The sequence below is a fragment of the Protobothrops mucrosquamatus genome, unplaced genomic scaffold (assembly GCF_001527695.2).
Source record: "Protobothrops mucrosquamatus isolate PMUCROS unplaced genomic scaffold, P.Mucros_1.0 scaffold_6, whole genome shotgun sequence".
In the NCBI taxonomy this organism is placed as follows: domain Eukaryota; kingdom Metazoa; phylum Chordata; class Lepidosauria; order Squamata; family Viperidae; genus Protobothrops; species Protobothrops mucrosquamatus.
In genome coordinates, this window is record NW_015386082.1 from 1402069 (window position 1) to 1422569 (window position 20501).

The 20501-nt window shown below is 37.7% G+C and overlaps 1 protein-coding gene across 2 annotated transcripts in view; it reads right to left on the bottom strand.

Annotated features, from left to right (window-relative positions):
* Positions 1–20501, bottom strand: part of SLC22A23 (solute carrier family 22 member 23) — an 87365-nt gene that overhangs the window by 36751 nt on the left and 30113 nt on the right. For both annotated transcript variants that reach the window (XM_015814672.1, XM_015814600.1), the window contains exon 3: positions 18129–18283. In XM_015814672.1, coding sequence (XP_015670158.1) covers positions 18129–18283 — 155 coding nt within the window. The remainder of the gene's footprint in view (positions 1–18128; positions 18284–20501) is intronic.

Here is a 20501-nt window from a genome sequence, read left to right on the forward strand (position 1 = left end):
GAGCACCCACCCTCTGGAACGAGCTGCCCCCAGAGATCCGGGTGATTCCGGATCTCCCCTCCTTCCGCCGCGCCCTCAAGACCTGGTTATTTCAGCAGGCAGGACTGGCCTAGGGGTATTTTAGAGGGGTTTTAAATTAAATTTTTAGTAGAAGCGGCCAAATTTGTATAATTATTTTTAATCTTTTTAAATTTTGTATTGTACTGTACCATTGTTTTAAACTGGCTGTAAGCCGCCCTGAGTCCTCCGGGAGAAGGGCGGGGTATAAATTTAATAAAATCACAAAATCACAAATCACTATGTGACTTGACTGAATTTTACAACCTGTTTTTACAGTGGTTGTTAAGTGAGTCGCCACAGTTGTTAAGTGTGGCTGTTAAACAAATCCAGCATACCCACCGGACAGTTGCAAATTGCGGTTACATAACTGCAAGATGCTGCAACTGGTCATAAGTGCAGGTTAGTTGCTAAGAGCCTGACATGCCATCAGGTGACTGTGTGGGGTCTTTTGTGTGTGGCAGTCGTAACTCTGAGGGTGGTCGTAAATCATTTTCTTTTATTCAGTTGTAACTTTGGATGATCATTAAGTCACCAGTCATAAAGGTTTTCCTATACTAAGCAAGATAAGCATAGAACAGAGAAATACTGTATTGTACCTTAAAAGTACCGAGATTAATTATATCTGCTTCTCTAATTTAGGTAAGGTATAAATTTAGATCTATAGCTATTTGAATTTATATTTGAAGTGCTAAAGGAAAAATCCCAGGAATCGGCTAGAACACTCGCAACAGTGGTCTACATGAAAAAATAAATTCTCTTCAATAGTCAAAATCTTACCATCATATCTTAATAAGTACCTAGGCAAAGCAGTCCTTGACTTATGACTCACTGCTTAATCACCATTTGCAGTCATAACCAGTGTTCTAAGCCTTTCAGGTGTTCACTAGCATTTTCCCCTCTGAAAGGGAGGGAAAAACATTGGCATTCAATAATTTTTTCCCCTCCAAAAAAGCTCAGAATGAGTTGAGAACAATGGCCTTTGCTAGCGTTTTGTCTTCTGGAGGGGAGGGAAAAAATGTCAGCAGAGCCTTATAGAATGATGGCCTTTGCTAGTGTTTCCACCAGGTATGAGGTACATTCATCCCACAGATTTCTCCTCCCTGCATGGAGGGGAGGAGAAATTCCTTCAGTGCACTGGAGGAACAAACCTTAAATTTGGTAACAACACTAGCAAACCCTATTGTCAGTGGTGGGATTCAAATATGTAAACAACCGGTTCTCTGTGTGGATGCCATTTCCGGAAGTCCATTTTGGGCCTGGGCAACAAAAAATTAGCTACCGATTCTGCCGAAGTGATGCAAACCGGCTGAATCCCACCACTGACTATTGTCCCCACAATCATTCTCTCCATTGAGGGTCCAGCCTTCTCCCCACCCCATCATGCCCAGAAGGCCTGAACCCTTTCCCACTTAAGGACCCATACAGTCATTTAATGACAACTGGGAGAGACAAGATTGCCGATCTTAAGTAAAGGGGTCACATGGTGACTACTTCACTCATACCAACATCCTAGGCCCAACTGTGGCTGTAAGGGGAGGACTACCTATATCCTAAAGATGTATTAACCTACCTGGTGTTTCTATAGATATTTTAGAATTCCAGCTGCAAGAGTTTTCTACCAGCATGGCCTATAAACATTCCTATAGCTTAGTGAGGATCCAGAGAATTTGATTGCTCCCCACATCCTCTTCTGAAGTATATCTGCTGTTTAAGAATGAAAACTAGGCTGTGAGAAGCAAAGATGTAACTCACCAAGCAATTCAATGAACAAATAATCAATAGGATGTATTTTCTTGGTGCTTGGCAGAGACTAGAAGAAGCATTAGCAAATTGAGATGCTCTTACTGTGCTACCTCTAGCTACCCTAATGAAAGAATTTTAAGAGTGCCCTCAAAAGTTATGCTTCTATAGGTCCCACCTTGACTGAATTCCTAATTTACATCACATTTCATCCTTCTTCCAGGTTTTCAGAAAGCAGCATAGCTTATAAAGCCAATAGAAAATCTCAACCAGTTCTTTGGCACTTCTGTATATAGCATATAAAATATTTCCATTTTGGAGAGTGAGAATGATCCATTCCACCCCACTCGTCTTCTCTCATGTGCCTCAACTAATTACACAGTCCCACTGCTGCTTCGGTAATGTAGCACTACAAGCAGTTTTTTTCATAATGAAAGGCCAGTCTGCTCCCAAAATCTGGGGCCAGGCCTTTGTCGCTATATTTAACAAAGATTACAGGGCTTCTCATTTCAGGCCCAGTAACTGTTTGACATGCCAGAATGCATAGCAGCATTCTGGAATTTGGTCCTAAGCAAGCAAGGTGGAGAAAGTCAGGCAAGGCCAGATTTATTATTTTATTTATTTTTTGAGGGAAAAATGTTTTTGCTACATTTAAGTACAGATAGTGCTTGACTTACGACCACAATTGAGCCCAAAATGTTTGTGGCTAAGCAAGACAGTTGTTAAGTGAGTTTTGCCCCATTTTATGACCTTTCTTGCCACAGTTGTTAAGTGAATCACTGCAATTGTTAAGTGAGTAATATGACTGTTAAGTGAATCTGGCTTCCCCATTGTCTTTGTTTAACAGAAGGTCTCAAAAGGTGATCACATATCCCTGGGACATTACAACCGTCGCAAATACATGCCAGTTGCCAAGCGTCCAGATTTTGATCATGTGGCCATGCAAGTGTGAAAAACAGTTGTAGGTCATTTTTTTCAGTGCGGTTGTAACTTTGAATGGTCACTAAATGAATGATTGTATGTTGAGAACTACCTGTATGAAGGAAGGACACTGATTGTTAAAGTGTACCTTAAAGAAATTAAGCCTAATTATATGTATCAACCCTTTTGAATGAGTTAATACTAAGATGGCTCTGCTCCAAATGGCTGGCTCAGGAATTCTGGGAGTTGAAGTCCACGAGTCATAAAAGAGCCAAGGTTGCCTACCCCTGAGCTAGCCTAATCCATTTTGTGCATGAAGACATAGCCCCAGTCTCCACTATAGCCACAGAGATGAAAATTAACTAATGTTTGTATCTTACTTCAAGACTGGCAATAGGATACACTAACCTGAGCTAGCAGGGTAATTTAGGCACCTGTAGCAAGTGCTAGTTCAATTTCCTCATTGAAGATTGATTTTAACAAGTAGGCATATTAAATCATACAAAATTCTAGCTTTCTCATGCTGTCATAGCCCTTGAAGCACCTGACGTTTTTATGATGACTGAGGTGGGCAAAAATTAAGAAGGCTACACATTTTTCCTTGATAACATTTAAGTCCCCCTATAAGCCTCTTGGACCAAAAAGATAAATCATGTTCTGGTTTGCTTCTTTGAGTTTCTGGTAGTATAGCAATGAAAATGAACAAGAAGCTGAGATTTTATCTATAAAACGCGACAGTTCAAACATAAATAATTTTGAAGAACTACCTTCCCCTAAAGGAACAAAAATGTACTTATTAGTTGATCATATCTGAGATCATAACCAATCCTACTCAGATAATATTAATTTATAATATATATTATATTATCTATATGACTATATAATACTTTATATATTGTACTGTATATACTGTAAGTTATACACTTGGGTCAGAAAAGCCATCATTTTGCACCAACTTATTCAAAGTTCTTAAAAACACAAGAGTTGCCATTTGAATTACATACTTTGTTCTTGTCATGATAAATCATCCCTCGATAAGAGTTTATTCTAAATAAAGAGAAGAGCAAGAGAAAATGTGGCAATACCAAGGAGAAACAGCACTGGTGAAGAGATCTTAGGAGTGACAGTGGGCCTCCATATTTGTCCAGCAATTTTAACTTGGACATCTTTTGGGATAGGGTAAAATGCCAAGATGGTTGAAAATACAGGGGACCCTGATGAGCCCTGCTCCTGTTTAAAATTATCCTGGACAATTAGCCCCGTTCACACAGTCATTGAACATCCTTGTTTGCAAATTAGTCAATGTACTCACACAAATATCTCCCTAATAGCTACTAAAGGCTTATGTCAGATCCTTTGATCAGGTTAGTAGGACACAGTACTTAATGACTGAGGTGGGGGTGGGGTGGAGAAGCAAGTGCTATTCATCCAATGCCATAAACTTATGAGAAGATCGCATCTGACAAACAGTATTTCAGAGAGGGAATGTTACTTGGAGTTAGTTCTTAAATATATGATTTCTTAGTTGAGAATCTTTTTCTTGGAATAATTTCTTAGCGAATAATCATTACATTCAGAAATGCTGCTACATAATCTGCATAAATAACAACCATGCAATTAAAGTGGCTGAAATTAATTTGGGATGGGGAAACAAATCTGCAAGAATCCAGATGATCAGCATTTAAAATATATGAACAAGCAAAAGTTTAGAATAGTCTGGCACAATTTATATTATAACCAAGTCGGAGGGCTTTCTTCAGTACAGTAGATCACAAATTATGTAGGCCTCTTTCTAAAGGAGAAGAAGTGGGAGTGGAGCAATGACAGAGGAAAATATTTTCTCATTTCTGTCATGTTAACTGGAGATAAACAGAGCTTAAGGTAAAGTGAATATCTTCAAGGTTGAAGGTTTCTGAAGAAACTGGTCTGATTGCTTTCCCCTGGCCTACCCTATTCTAAGGGTAGATCTTTTTAACTCCAGATGAAACCTCAAATGACCTATGTAACTAAAAATTCAGTGATGTTTGTTTTCATAATGTCATAAGTAATGTGTCACAACAAAGCAAATTTATGACCCATGACTGGACAAAGAACAAATGTTAACACAGCACATTGACACCTGCACTCTCAAAGTACTTTGTTACTTTACAGGAGAAGCCATATTAAAGCTCATGTAAAATTTACCTATTATTACCTATTATTCAATGAGAGAGAGAGAGAGAGAGAGAGAGAGAGAGAGAGAGAGAGAGAGAGAGAGAGAGAGAGACTAAGCTTTCCTGAAAAAAAAAAAAGAGCAGTATAGTTTTAAGGCTTTTTAAAACACAGACCAAATATCTGGGCATATAACAAAAGAATGCTTTCCCGTGCAATGCTGAAATCCAAATGTTTGATTTCTATAAACTATCATATAATGCTGCGAACTTAAAAGAGAAAATTACTTTCTGTAATCTCTTACATGCAGGTCCATTCGAAATTACTGTATAACAAAGGTAGGGGATACAAATTACAAGTCCTCACCATCCTCCCACTACAGTTAACATATGAAAAGATGACGGAAACACATGTTTCACTGCCCAGCCTTTCCATACCTATTCTATATAGAGCATCAACTATTACTTGCCGATAGGCGGAAAAGTTTAATCAAATTAAAGTACAGTCATAGAAAACTCAATTCAGTCAGTATTAGCAACACTTGAAGCCTAAGCTCAGACATGAATGAAATTCTCTGTGTTAATCTAACAGACTGTCTCTCCAACAAATAACGATTGCTATTGTTTCCAAATCCTAAGTCTGTGGAAGTCCTCAGTCAGCAGCACCATATGAATACAGTATCCATGGCTGAGGTCCACTTAGAGGTCAACAGACTGAGGTAGGTTATGTAGTTATAACACTACATACTCTGTATATATAATTGTAATATTGACAGCCAATTTGGTTTCTTAGTTAAAGTGCTGGATTAGGAATTCAACAATTTGAGTTCTATTCCTATCTTAGCACAAAAGCCAGCTGGATGATCTTGGATCAGTTATTCCTTCTCCATCCTTAAGACAGCAACGGCAAACCATTTCTACCTAGAATGCTACCTAGAAAATTGTATAGATGTATCCAGGTAATCACCAGAACTCTAGTTTGACTCAAAGGAAAACAAAAACAAAAAAAAGCCCAACAGCTATATAACTCTGTTCATTCCAGTAATGTTACCAACTTTTCTTTTATCTATTTACCATTACACAACATGGAATAAATACTCTGACACAATAATCCCCCTTGATAAAGGCCCCATGGCTTACCTGGATTTTATTCTACCTTTCACCTCTAGAGTAATAAAAGCAGCAATATTATGTATATATATATATATTTTACTCAATGCATATTTACCAATGTAGGGTTTTTTATACCCTGTAATTCAGCACTAGTGAAGTGAAATTACCTGATTCTAAATTTCTAATCAACAAAGTTTTTCTTCAGTGCTGTAATGCTAAACTGGTTGGTAAATGTTATCCTTCCCAAAAGTAGGAATACTGCCAAATCTATGGACAAAATTATTTCTTCCAGGAGACAGATTATTTATTAATATCTGCATACATCAGGCTTTCATTTATTTTCAGCTGTGTTTCCTTAATGGCTGTCAGCAAAGCTCACTTTATCATACACTTAGATCAAAGGCCAGAACTTGACAGCCAGCTGTATTTTTTAAAGAATCAAGTTCAGAAATATACAGAGCATAAGAGAGCCATTGTCTAACAAGATATAGTCTAATTTTTCATTTACAATGCCATACATTTTATGAGGAACTATGGAAATATTTACTACCCAGAACTGGTGAGCTTTGCACACAGTGGTACATACAGTATCAACTTTTATCTGGCTGCACATAACAGAAATTCAACTAATCTCAAAGGAAAGTCTTTGCTCCAAGATAGTTTATTTTGAAATGATATGTAATGTTCCTGTAGGAGAAAATATTAAATCAGTCATTGTAACATGAAAAATAATTGCTTGCTCACAGGGGGAATTATAGTATCACCAAGAGTGAATGTTTGATTTCACCAACTGGAAATAGCCCATGTCTGACATTTAGTTTTATATCAAATATATTGAATTTTAGTTTAATCAGCACGAGATATATCAATACAAAGTTTGATTCTTTAAACCAGGCTCCTGAATTGGAGTTACCAGCTCTCAGAGTTGAATGCTACTCTTAGCACTGTGAATTTATTTATCTTAGTAGGGTTATGCACCATTCCAATACTGAATACAGTTTTGCTTTATAGTTCATTCATTCGTTCATCCATCCATCCATCCATCTTCTTTGGCAGCCCATCTCAGTCAATGACTTTGACAGCTTACAGTTCATAAAATGTGTACGGAGATGGATGGCAAACAAATTAAATAAATAAATAATACAATAAAAAATAAAATAAAATAATGAAAACGGTAAAACCAGTAAAAAAAACATCAATACAAAGTTTGACTCTTTAAACCAGGCTCCTGAACTGGAGTTAGCAGCTCTCAATAACGATACAGAGTTGAATGCTACTCTTAGCACTGTGAATTTATTTATCTTAGTAGGGTTATACACCATTCCAATACTGAATACAGTTTTCCTTTATAGTTAGTTCGTTCATCCATCCATCCATCCATCCATCTATCCATCTTCTTTGGCAGCCCATTTCAGTCAATGACTCTGGCAGCTTACAGTTCATAAAATATGTAGGGAGATGGATGGCAAACAAATTAAATAAATAAATAACACAATAAAAAATAAAATAAAATAAAATAATGAAAACAGTAAAACCAGTAAAAAAACATTAAAAACATCCAATTCAAGATACACAAGAGCAAATATTACAATTGAAAGTTTGGGGCATGGGTCCTTGATCTCTCACACTGACCACTAAATTGTGCTCTTCAAAATGTCAGAAATAATTACTGTCAACGAGAACGCTGCTAACATCGGATGTTCTTGCTTTGACAACAGATGGAAATGCAGCCATTTTCTCTATTGCTTTTAGAATTAGTTGCTTCTGGAAGGGGGAATAGTGATGAGAGTCCAGCTAGTCATATCAATAATAACTTAGTCGTGAGAACCCAAGGACATTGGGCCCAGAGCTGACAGTGTTTTGCCCGCGCTTCAATTGGGGAATGTGATTTATGACTGTTTATTGAAGGAGGGAATTGCACTTTGTTCCTTTGTATCCGGGGGAGGGGAATTTAGTTTCTGGTTTCAACTATGTAGTGCCGATACTTTGTTTCTTGAATAAAAGATTCTTTAAGGTAAACAATGCCTCGAAGTTCTTTTGAAGAGTTTCATCTGTCGGAACCATGACAATTACATTAACTAAATTTAATTAATTAAATTATAATTAATCCCCCCCCAAAATTTCTCCTTGTTCCATCTTGTGTGTGTATTTGTGTGTGGGTATCTTAGTATTTTAATTGAAGGCTACCTACAGCAATTGGCCTGAAAAGCTGAAGTGAAGGTAAGTACAAATGACCTAATTTCTCCCGTGTCTGTGCCAAATCTTACTTCAGTTTCACTACTAAGAAAACCGGACTTAAGAAAGATGAACCACATCCGTTTTGAATTTCTCGGTCATCAATCATCTTAACAACTCTTTAGCATAGGCTGTTAGGAAAAGTCATTGAAGGGAACAAAAAGGTCACAGTCTAAGATAACCAAACAGATATCTTATTTCAGATAATTTAAGAAGTATGTCAACCCACATCCAAATAACATTATCAAGATACCTACACAAACCTTGGCTAAAAGGTCCTAGAAGATATATATTATTGGCAAAATTTTTGACCACTTATACAGAGCAGCATGCCAGAATACATTGCCTGTATAATTTTATTCTGCAATCCAGGGATGAGCTCCTGGAAGGTGCTTTGTTTGTTTTTACTTGTACTTCCAAGATCTACCAACCAGAATTACAGTTTGAACATTAGTGATTCCCCCCCCCCTTTTGTACATGCCTGCTCCATTTACTGCTTCACGATCACCCATATACAGTATACAGATGTACACAGTATATCCAAAAAGAGAGAGAAGGGAGAAGGAAGACAAGATTTTATAACAAAATAGAGAAAAGTCCTTGAATGAGGGAGAAAAACAGCTTAATGCTGTTATTATACTTTTTCAGTATATAAAGATAGTGGCCTGGATGCCGCATTGGAAAATCCTTGTGGAATAAGAGTTTTTGATTTTATAAGCAAATGCCATCAATTTGTAAACTTCTTTCTTCATATTTATACCCATTATTCTCTCATCTTGTCTAATGTTTCTATTCAAAACTTCCAACACCTAAATAAACAACAAGCTTGTCTCATACCCTTTTGAATGTTGCGTGGATCAGTTAAATCACCATTAATAACCATTTTTGCTTGCTGTGATGTGTAAATAGCTTTAACTCCTTGAATAAAGCTCTCTCCAAAGTCCATTTCTTCCAGAACTTTAAACATAAAAGTCCAATTTAAATTGTCAAAGGCCTTCTCTGCATCTAGGAATATTAAAGCTGCCTGTTTCTCATTGTGGTATTGTAAATATTCAGTGATATTCAGAACAGTCCTCACATTATCCCTTAACTGTCTTTTTGGCAGAAAGCCAGATTGGTCTTCTTTAGTTTTTCTGCCAAAATTGTAGCAAAGAGTTTATAGTCATTGTGACTATTGGTCTATAATCCTTTGTCTTTGTAGGATCCTGAACCTCCTTCGGTAATAACACAACATTGGCTTCCTTCCATGTTTGGTGTATCCTTCCCTCCTGAAGTATATCATTCATTATGTCCTTTAGTGGCTGTAGAAGTTCTTCCTCAAAGCATTTATAGTATTGACTTGTAAGGCCATCTGGTCCTGGAGCGTTACCTGGTTTCATTTTTTTAATAGCTTCTGATATTTCGTTATTGGGTCATTCACAAGTAGCCTCTGGGATTGTGATACTTTAGGTAATCTTTGTCTTAAAAGATATTCCTCTATTTTAGACCTATTTAACTCCTGTTTTTTATACGTTGGAATAAAACTTATAGATAGGGTTGCCAGGTGTCCACTATTTGAGTGGACAGTCCACTTTTTTCACATTATGTTCACTATTTTTTTTCACAAAATAGTGGACATTTTTTTTATTCAAAAGCTTTATGATGAAATGGTACGTAATCTAAAGCTGTACAGTGTACTTTTTGTACTACTTAACACCCCCCCCCCCGCTTGTCCGCTATTTTTTGGAAGCAGACCTGGCAACCCTACTTATAGAAAGTCTTTTTAACAAGTTCATTATCAGTTATTGCTTAATCCCCTTCACAAATTTTCTCAATCATTCGCTTTTGCCTTTCCTTCCTTTATTTATATGCCAACCATCTCCCTGGTTTATTTGCAAATTCAAAATGTGTTGTTTCACATACTTCATTTTTGTTTCTATTTCTTGAACTGTTAGCATAGACAGTTGTTGCTGTAACATTTAAATTTGTTGTGAAATTTTTACATCCGTAGGTGTCTTTTGCAACTCAACTTCTTTCCATCTAATCTCATCTAATATTTTTTGCATCTTTTCCAGGGATTTCTTCTTTTCTAAACAATTATACTGTATGAAATAACCCCTCATAACAGCCTTACTTGCATCCCACACAGATATTAAAGCTGTTTCTCTACCTAAATTATTATCAACACACACACATGCACACACACACACAGCACATGAAATGGAGCAAATGTGAGTCATACAAAGTCACAGCTATAGGTGGCTGTGCAAGGCAACTTCCCTGATAGTATGGAATGTCAAGGACTCCATAAAGCAGAGGTGGGGAACCATGGCCCCTTTATGACTTTATAGCTGGCTCAGGAATTCTGGGAGTTGAAGTCCACAAGTCATAAAAGGCCATCATTCCCCACCCCTGCCATAAAGGACCTGCAATTGGTGTTCCAAGCTATCAGGGTTGCTGCACTTTTTGTCTGATTGTTTGACAATGCCGGGAAAAGAAAACAAAAATCCCAGAACTTAATTTCTTCTGGCTGAAGAAATTACTGCCTTGTTAAAACACTGCCTTGTTAAAATGTTGAATTACAGCCATTCTATCATAGCACTATAACTCCGTTTGATTTAACAATTGTTTGCATAGTGTTTATTTTAAAAATAGCGCACATTACCATTTTAGCAGGAGTTAAAGTATCTGGTAAACAGCCTCGTAAAATGGCAACCACCATAAATATTATGTTGAATCATGGATGAAACGTGAGGGGTTCACCTATCTAACATTACCATCTACATCCAAACAAGACTCTTTAAAAACTAACAGAAGAATATATCTTTGTCCACATTTCAATATTCTTGCACCTTCCTTGAAAAAAGAAAACTTGTAAAATGTGCCAGAAACATTGATACTTTTCTGGCTTTTTACATTGCTTTTTACATCTTGCACATTAAGGTTAAAGCCACGTTAGAGACAGAACGAACATAGCAATTTCAACCGGAAAATGAGGGATCTCATCTCTGTGAGAGAGATGGGTGGTTGAAAAGTTTGATATATAAATAAATAATATAAATACAGGTTGTCCTTGACTTACAACAGTTCATTTAGTGACTGTTTGAAGGCACTGAAAAAGTGACTTATGACCGTTTTTCACATTTATGACCCTTGCAGCATCTCCACGATCACGTGATCAAAATCTGGATGCTTGGCAACTGATTCATATTTATGACGGTCGCAGTCTCCCAGAGTCATGTGATCCCCTTTTGCGACCTTCTGACAAGCAAAGACAATGGGAAAGCCAGATTCACTTAACAACCATATTACTAACTTAACCACGGCAGTGATTCAATTAACAACTGTGACAAAAAATGTACAATGGGACAAAACTCTCTTAACAACTGACTCACTTAGCAACAGAAATTCTGGGCTCAATTGTGATTGTAAGTTGTAACCCCCGGCCCCAAAATGGAAAACTCTTTTCACATACATATGAGATTTATCTTTTTTGCCAGCAACAATTGCTACTTAGACTTGGAAACTCTGGAAACAAACAGCTCTTTCCTAAAAGAGGAAAGAGAAGAAACATTGATTGATGTAGAACAGCGAAGAATAGCTGTGAAATTCTACGTATTATTGGACTCTAACTCCCATGCAGCTTACTAATTCATTAGGAATTAGAAGAGCTATTTTTGAAGAGCATTTGAAAAAAAAAACAAAGCTTCCTTAACACAGAGTTATGGGGAGTCAGTATTCAAGATTGAGTATTCAGAGGGCGAACATATACTGTCCTTTAAAATTAATAGAGTGGCTATGACCAGTATAAGATAAGAGTTAGTCAGCACTGAAAATAATCAAATGTTATTACCTCCAGCCTTGCTCAATTGCTGATGAGTGTTTTTACTTCAATCACAGTAACTAATAGGGTAATAATCTTACATTTGTCCACTCAGAAAGAGGAATATTTGAACATTTTATTCAGTTTAAGTTTTTAATGGTCCGCATTTCCTGGACTAACAAAGAACATGGCTATTTTTTTTATTGTCCATGTCTCCTATATAGTGAGGAAATTCTATGTGAAAAATACAAATATTTGTAAAGTTGAATGAGGATAAAATACATAGAATTATAAACTTTGACAAAAATACATTGGGCAACTAATGAGGCATAAATATTTCTATAGAGAAATACGTGTTATGTGGAATTTTTAAAAAGTTGCTGATCAAATCAGAAATTAGATGGAATGGATTTATGGAGGAGCACATGTCAAACTGATACAGACTAAAAAGATCAGTTTAAATCTGAAGTGGTTGAAGGAAGTGATCACAGGATTTTAGCTGGAGTGAGGCACTAAGCAAAATACATTCATATCCATAATGATAGCTTATAGAGATTTAAAGAGGCCCATTGTGGTTTGAGTTGATTTAAAAAAAAAAGACTAAAAAGAATACATACAATCTGAAAATACCAAGAAACACTATCTCACAGAGGTGAAAGCTTAATTATTATAGATTGGCAGGATGCAATTAAAGGAGTGTGTAACTCTAGATTCTGTTCTGTGGTGATATGATACACAAAACGAAAATAACTGCCAAGTCATAATTGTTAAATCATAGCACTGACAAATACAGTCAGGTAAAAGCTGAACAGAATGAGAAATTGCTAACCTGGAACATAATTCTAGAGCTATTTTTTGCTTAATAGTTCAAAGGTAGAGCCAATCCCCCAGAAATGTAGTAGGTTCCCTTCATCAGAAATTGTTTTAAGTGGACACTAGACAGCCATGTGTCAGAAATGTTTAAATTTCAATCTCTACATTAAGCAGGTGGTTGGACAACGCGTGAATGGTTCCTTCCAGCTTGTATGATTTCATCACATTCTGACACGGATTCATTTTCAATTACAATTAATTTCATGCCTGTTATAGCCATAGCCTAGTATATTTTTGTAAAAAAGCCTGTAGGAAAGGAGGGATTGTTGCACAACAATCCAGAATATAAATGCAGCTAGCCAGTACTTTTTGACCTGCTTAATTGCATTACTTTCTTATATGGTTATATTACTACAGGAAGGAAGGAAGGAAGGGAGGGAGGGAGGGAGGGAGGAGGGAGGGAGGGAGGGATTATTTAATAAATTACAAAGTTTTCTGGGAATATTACTTTCCTTCTTGGGTTATTTGCCCATATAAGTAGTCCTCATTTAGCTCCTGCAGTTGTGACTGGCAACTCAGTCATTATGCAAAGTGGTTGCTAAGTGAAACCACAACTGTGCTTATGATTTCCCTTTACCTTTTCTTTGCTTTACAAACTTGTGAAGGTCATAAATATGAGGATTGGTTGCGAAGTTATTTTTTTAATCATTGTCATAACTGTGAATGGTCACTAAATGGGGTAGTTGCTAAATGAGAACTATCTTAATTTGGCCATGAAGATATTATTTGAATCCAAATAAAAATTTGCTTGCAGTTGTGTACGTTTTACTTTTGTTTGGGAAGAAGAAAAATCAGGTTCCATAAAGTGCTTTTTCTTTATGTGTTCTTTCCAGAGGTGTGTGTGACTTCACTAACTATAACGTGACGCCTCAGAAAGAAATATTTGGTTTGTATTGAAATGATTTGACTGTATTGAAATGATTTGAAAAATACTTCTGATTCTGAACAAAGGTATAGAGCAGTGATAGCGAATCTTTTAGAGACCGAGTGCCCAAACTGCAACCCAAAACCCACTTATGTATCGTCGGGTGCCGGGTGGGCGTGGCCCATTGGGTGGGCATGGTCCATTGGGTGGGCGTGGCTGCAGTGGTAACAGCAGACTGGGTGGGAATAAAAAGTTCAATCAATCAATTCCAACTTTGTGAGATCTTTTTTTTTCCCTGCGGGAAGTTGAAATTGATTGATTGAATCTTTTTTTTTTTTTTTTGCACACGGCGGCGGAAGCCTAAAGTGAAAAGGTATTATAAAACCCAGCTGAAGGCCTAGGACTGGGGTGACAGCGTGCGTGCCCACAGAGAGGGCTCTGCGTGTCACATGTGCCACACGTGCCATAGGTTCACCTCCACGGGTATAGAGGATTACATTCATAAAGGCAGTTTTTAACCAGCTCATGCCCTGACTGAACTGATTATGTGCCATCGAGTCAATACTGATTCTTAATAACCATCCAGATATATTTTCTCCTGGACAAACAGTTCTCAACCAGATCTATCAGGCCTTCCAATGGTATACTCATCATAACTGTAATTGAATCAATCCATCTTGTGGGGTCATCTTCTCTTTCTCTTTCCTTGCAACTCACACCATAAATCACAATTTTTATTTGAAATTCCTCACATTTTATAAAGGAGTGCTATGTACCAAAAGGATTGCACATTACACAGCACAGATGTCAATCGATTTGTAGTCCACTGGGCCATGAAATTTCAGTTTCCTTTCCTACTGATTGAGGAACTTAGCTAGGCAAAGTATTCATATTAAAACTGTAAACAACACTCCACTTTTGAAGGGTTAAATGATGGATGCTGACGATGATACAACTGCATGAAGTATTCTGTATCTGTAATCTAGATTAATTGCATGGTTCTTAATGATTAAACATTTCCCCCTGGCACCGCTGCTACTTTCTTTTAACTTGGCAAGCACAATTCATTAAACTTCTCTATTGGGTATAACACTTTGAACATGATGTAATACTGTTTTTGAAGGTCCCCTCAAGGGCTTTTATGGTGGAAAAGCCGAGTATGCATCTTTAAACAAAAGAAAGTAATACTGTACTGAAATGGGCTTGGTTCCAACAATGTTGTTTAGCTAGCAGAAAGATATTCTGTTCCTAGAAGAATTATTTCTGATCAGGTGAAATAACACTGTGTCGAAACAAGGACCGCAAGCCCTAAGGTCTTCTAATTGTTCGAGATAATCTTTAACAAGCTTTTGCGTCATGTTATAAGTGGCATGACTGTATCTTTTTATGTGGTATTGTATCTTGTGACCTACATTCCACTTCTGTGTTCCCAAGACATATTATGAGAATTTTGTTCAGTTCATAAAAAAAATCAAAGTACTTGGGTACTAAATCAGGATAGCCAGTCTACCCAGATTCAAAGTTCTCAACTATCTCCTGGTTCATCCAACTCAGTAAGACACAGTATGCTTTGGGGGGTGAGGTGGGGTTGTGTAAACACAGTTACTGTGGTCTGTTAATCATGGCCTACAGCTCCATGCAGTCTATAAACTCAGTCCAACTGTGTCTGAGAAAGTATTTTCCAATAAACTATCCTTAGATAAATCATACCTTAACAATGGTTACAGGGAATATTCTGAGACTTATCTCAACGATAGGAAATGATTTCTTCCCATACTGATTTGTAAATCTTTAAATATTTTGTACTTTTCAAAATTTTACACACATAAAATGTACATTACAATGCAGCTACTAGAAGAATGTGTGATCCAGATGTTTACATTTGCGAAAAGAAATCTTCAAAGAGGTTTAATTTTAGGAACACTGCTTGCAAAAAAGCCAACAGATTGATGTTCATTTTTTAAGCAAATATGCTTATATAAACATTAACACGGGCTTAAGTTGCAAATAAGGAAGAAATGAGACCGAACAGGTTTACCAGTTGGAAAGTAAGAATTTGATAGCAACTGAGGCATACATAATAATAATAATAATAATAATAATAATAATAATAATAATAATAATAATAATAATAATAATAATAATAATAATAATAATAATAATAAAGTTGGAAGGGACCTTGAAGGTCATCTAGTCCAACCCCCTGCTCAGGCAGGAAACCCTATACCATTTTGGACAAATGTCTGTCCAGTCTCTTCTTAAAAACTTCCAGTGTTGGAGCATTCACCGCTTCTGGAGGCAGGTTGTTCCACTGGTTAATTGTTCTAACTGTCAGGAAGTTTCTCCTTAGTTCTAGGTTGCTTCTCTCCTTGATTAGTTTCCATCCGTTGCTTCTTGTCCTGCCTCCAGGCGCTTTGGAAAATAGCTTGACTCCTTCTTCTTTATGGCAGCCCCTGAGATATTGGAACACTGCTATCATGTCCCCCCTCGTCCTTCTCTTCATTAAACTAGACATACCCAATTCCAGCAGCCGTTCCTTATATGCTTTAGCCTCCAGTCCCCTAATCATCTTTGTTGCTCTTCTCTGTACTCTTTCTAAAGTCTCAAATGACATCAATTGTCTCAACTCTTTACTTCTTGTAAGAGTCCACAGAACATTTCTAAGGCACTTTTTTCTTTTGATAAAGAGAATTTTTGGACACAAGCCATTATTACGACCTTTTAGGCTGCACAGTACAGTCTGTACTTAATTTTCAGGTGTATCTGCTAGAATTGATTCACATACAGAAAGTTTTCTGACTTAATTATTTTAAACTGAGCCCCTTATGCAGGCTTCCCTCTCTGACCTAAGAAAGGAACTGGTATTTAAGGAAACGCGTAAAACAGGTAAATAAAGTATGGCTACATGGGAAATCTTCTCCCCTATGCTATATTGAGCAATATTGATGGATGACTATTTCCTTATCCTAACTGCCACATGAACTTATATTATTAACTTTACTTAACTGGGATGTCCTTGATCCGAGAGCAACCATAATGAAAACAGTGACAGGGAAAAGATTCAGAAAAAAGAATTGGGAATGGATTCGCAGAACAAATCACAGAAGTTCGCACTGACAACATGCTGTGGGTATTCCTTTGAAGACCATCTATCTGACTTTGCATAATCTTATAAAGATTAATTTGGCTAGGCTAGGAAGCTCGGGAAAAAGAAGACCCTAGGACAGTGGTGGTGAAGCTATGGCACGCGTGCCAGAAGCGGCACTCAGAGCCCTCTCTGTGGGCACGCTCGCCATGCCTTGGAGATGGCAGCCGACCCTCTTCAACCAGCCGCCCACTCGCCGAGGTCCTACATGGCTGGATGCATCCCAGCACCCGTGCTCTCGCTGGCCTCTGTGTGCAGGGGCCAATGGTGTCAGGCAGCAGCCGCCCCGGTCCCTGCCTCACCTTGCCCTGTGACAATGGCACCCCCGCCCTGCCTCGCCTCACCCCGCAGGACAAGCCTCCTGCCCACCACCCCACCTGCCAGAGATCCCCTGGATCTCCCCCAACCCTGCCCGGCCCCCACAGGTGTCCCTCCCCACGAGCAACATTGAGACGATCACGCCCACCTTGGCCACACCCACCCAATCTGCCATGACCACCACAGCCACGCCCATCCAGTGGGCCACGCCCACCTGGCACCCGGCGATAAATAAGTGGGTTTTGGGTTGCAGTTTGGGCACTCGGTCTCTAAAAGGTTCGCCATCACTGCCCTCGGAATCTAACGGATTAACCACTATCAGAAAAAATGGTCTATTCTTATCTTTGCATATATTGTCTAAAGTCTGCTTGGAGATCTGGGTGCGCAGTATTTTCCAAAGCAACTCGGGAGTAGGTTGGGAAGGGAAAGAGAAATTTTAGGGTGAAATGTTGGTTTTGAGCCTAGTTGCAGTCAAAATATGTTTTTGATGCAGCGGACAATGAAAAAGGCATTTGGCTTCAATGCATAATTATTTTTAAAGGATGAGATGGAAGAGACATCTTGTATAGTCTATATAATCGTGCCTACCCACATACTTCCCAGAGCATACTAACTTGCCATACTTGGTTGGCTAGATTAAATGTGATCCAAGAGAATATTTACTCCCCCCCCCCTCTTAGGTTACCTTCATTCTGCATCACTTACGCTGGTGTTCTAACACCATAGCTGCACCAGCCAGTTTGACTAGTTTTTCAGTAATATGACACAAGACGAAACTGAGTAATGAGATATATATAGAGAGAGAATTGGTGCTCAATCTTCTTAGCATAATCATATGAAAACACATGAGGCTTATAACATACACATTTTTTTTTTACAGAGATGTATTCTGAAGGCAATACTCACGTAATGCATACAAGGAAAGCGTTATTCCAGCCAGGCAAAACCCTTCAAAGAACCTGAGTGTGCTGAACATGGTCACATTCACCGAGAGGGCCACTGTCAGTCCAAATATTAGAATGAACAACACTGAGAAGAGCAGGACTGGACGTCGGCCAACCCTATAAAAAAAAAAAAAAGAGGAACAAAAGGAAGCGTGCCTTTATGTGTTACATGTTCCATATTATCCATTTGCAAATTAGAATTCTGCACTGGGTTACAATGTTCCTCAGCCGATTTCAAAGAAATCGTGATTGTTAACCTTCGCTGTCAAAATATTTCCAAAATGTTTTAGGGACAGTATCTCATTGGAGATTTATGATTCAGATTGGATGTAATTTTTTTTTTAAAAAAAAACACACCATTACATTAATTGATTTTGGAGCCTTCTCTGCGTAGAATATAAATTGTGGTATGAAAAATAAACATCATGCCAAAAAAGGGAGGGAGGAAGAGAATGTGTCTGAAAAAGCTTTGTTGCCACCTATATCTTTTGAAAAATGCCTGCATAAAAAAAAAAATTCATCCTGGCTAAAATCATGTTAAACTTTGGCTGATATTCTAATGCTTCTAGTTATTTATTTTTAAAGTTTGTATGCGTCCCTTCAAAACTAAGCTTCCCTGGCCCACAAAAATGAATGTCATCAAATACAATTAGGAATAATGTCATAGGTATGGTAGCCTTTCACACAATAGACACGTGGATCCAGTTTGTTCTGGAAGAAACAGTGGGGTTTTTTTTAGTCTTGTTTATACATGTTTATAATCTTCTGGATTATATTCTAACTCTTTGGAAATTAACAAGAGGACAATGAAAGTGAATATTCTCTGCTTTTATAATTGTAAAACAATTGACACTGAAAGAGTGAAAGGGCTTCCATTCTTTATCTGGTTATATAAAAGTAAGAGAAACCCACTTCTCCTTTATAAACAACCAATTTACCAAAGGGAATCTTCCTAAGATAACCACTTAAACATTTGGGCGTTGTGTGACTTAAATTTAACAATTTAATTCTAAAACATATGAGTAGATTTAGTTTTATTTTGTGCAACAAATGAATGTTTGGTGAGATTTTCTTTCTTTCTTTCTTTCTTTCTTTCTTTCTTTCTTTCTCTTTCTTTCTTTCTTTCTCTCTCTTTCTTCTTTCTTTCTTTATTTTTTCTTTCTTTCTTTCTTTCTCTTTCCCTCTTTTCCTTCCTTCTTTCCTTTTTTTCTTTCCAAATAATTACAACAATAATATTTTTTTAAAAGCACATTTGTTTTTATCTGATGCTTTACCCTCATTTTATGCAACAAGCATGAAAATGCTGCAGCTTCCTTACGTCGCTGAACTGTAATTCTCGGGAGCGCTAGTCAGCATGGTTAAAGCTAAGGGATTTGAGGAACTGTAACGCAATGGTATCTGGAAAGCCAGAGATTCTCAAGACCAGGACTTTCCAATCTTCTTGCTCTACAGGTAGTCCTTGACTTACAACCTTTCATTTAGCGATCATTTGAAGTTACAACAGCACTGGAAAAAAATGATTTATGGCCATTTTTCACACAAACGTTGTGTGAAAACGACCCATATTTATGATGGTTGCGTAAACAGGGGACACTGCAACCGTCAGCTATCACCTTCTGTGGCCTTCAGACAAGCAAAGTCAATGGGGAACTCCACAACTATGCCATTAAACAACTGCAGTGATTCAGTTGACAGCTGTGGCAAGAAAGATCATAAAATGGGGCAAAAGTCACTTAACAACTGTCTCGCTTAGCAATAGAAATTTTGGGCTCAGTTGTAGCCATAAGTCGAGGACTTCCTGTATTTCACATTTTGAAATCACGTGGGACACTCAGAAAAAAATCCTTTTTCTTTTCTTTTGTTTCTCTTTTTGGTGGGAGAGATAAAGCAATCACTCGACGTTTTTTATTTTCTAAGGAACACAGGGAGTCTTCATTTAGCAACTGCACTGTTTAGTGACTGTTCAAAGTTACGATGATGCTGAGAAAGTAACTTTTACAAACAGTTCTTGCACTTACGACCACTCTAGTCATCATTTGCAAGCTTCACTGCTGGCTTCCAACAAGCAGAGTTGATAGAGGAGCCAGCCGTAAAATCTTTAAGTCGTGGTCACATGACGTCTCACTTAACGACTGTGGGTTAATTCACTTGATGACCACATCGAAAGTGATGTCGTAAGTCTGATGCGGCTTTTTGCATAGTGACCGCATCACTTAACAATGGATTTACCAGGTCCAATTGTGGTTAAATGAGGACTAGCTGGACCCATGAGAATCAATGAGGAATCCAAAGGAGTTCTTGGTAATAAAGGTAATTGGAGGTTGGTTCTTTGCTT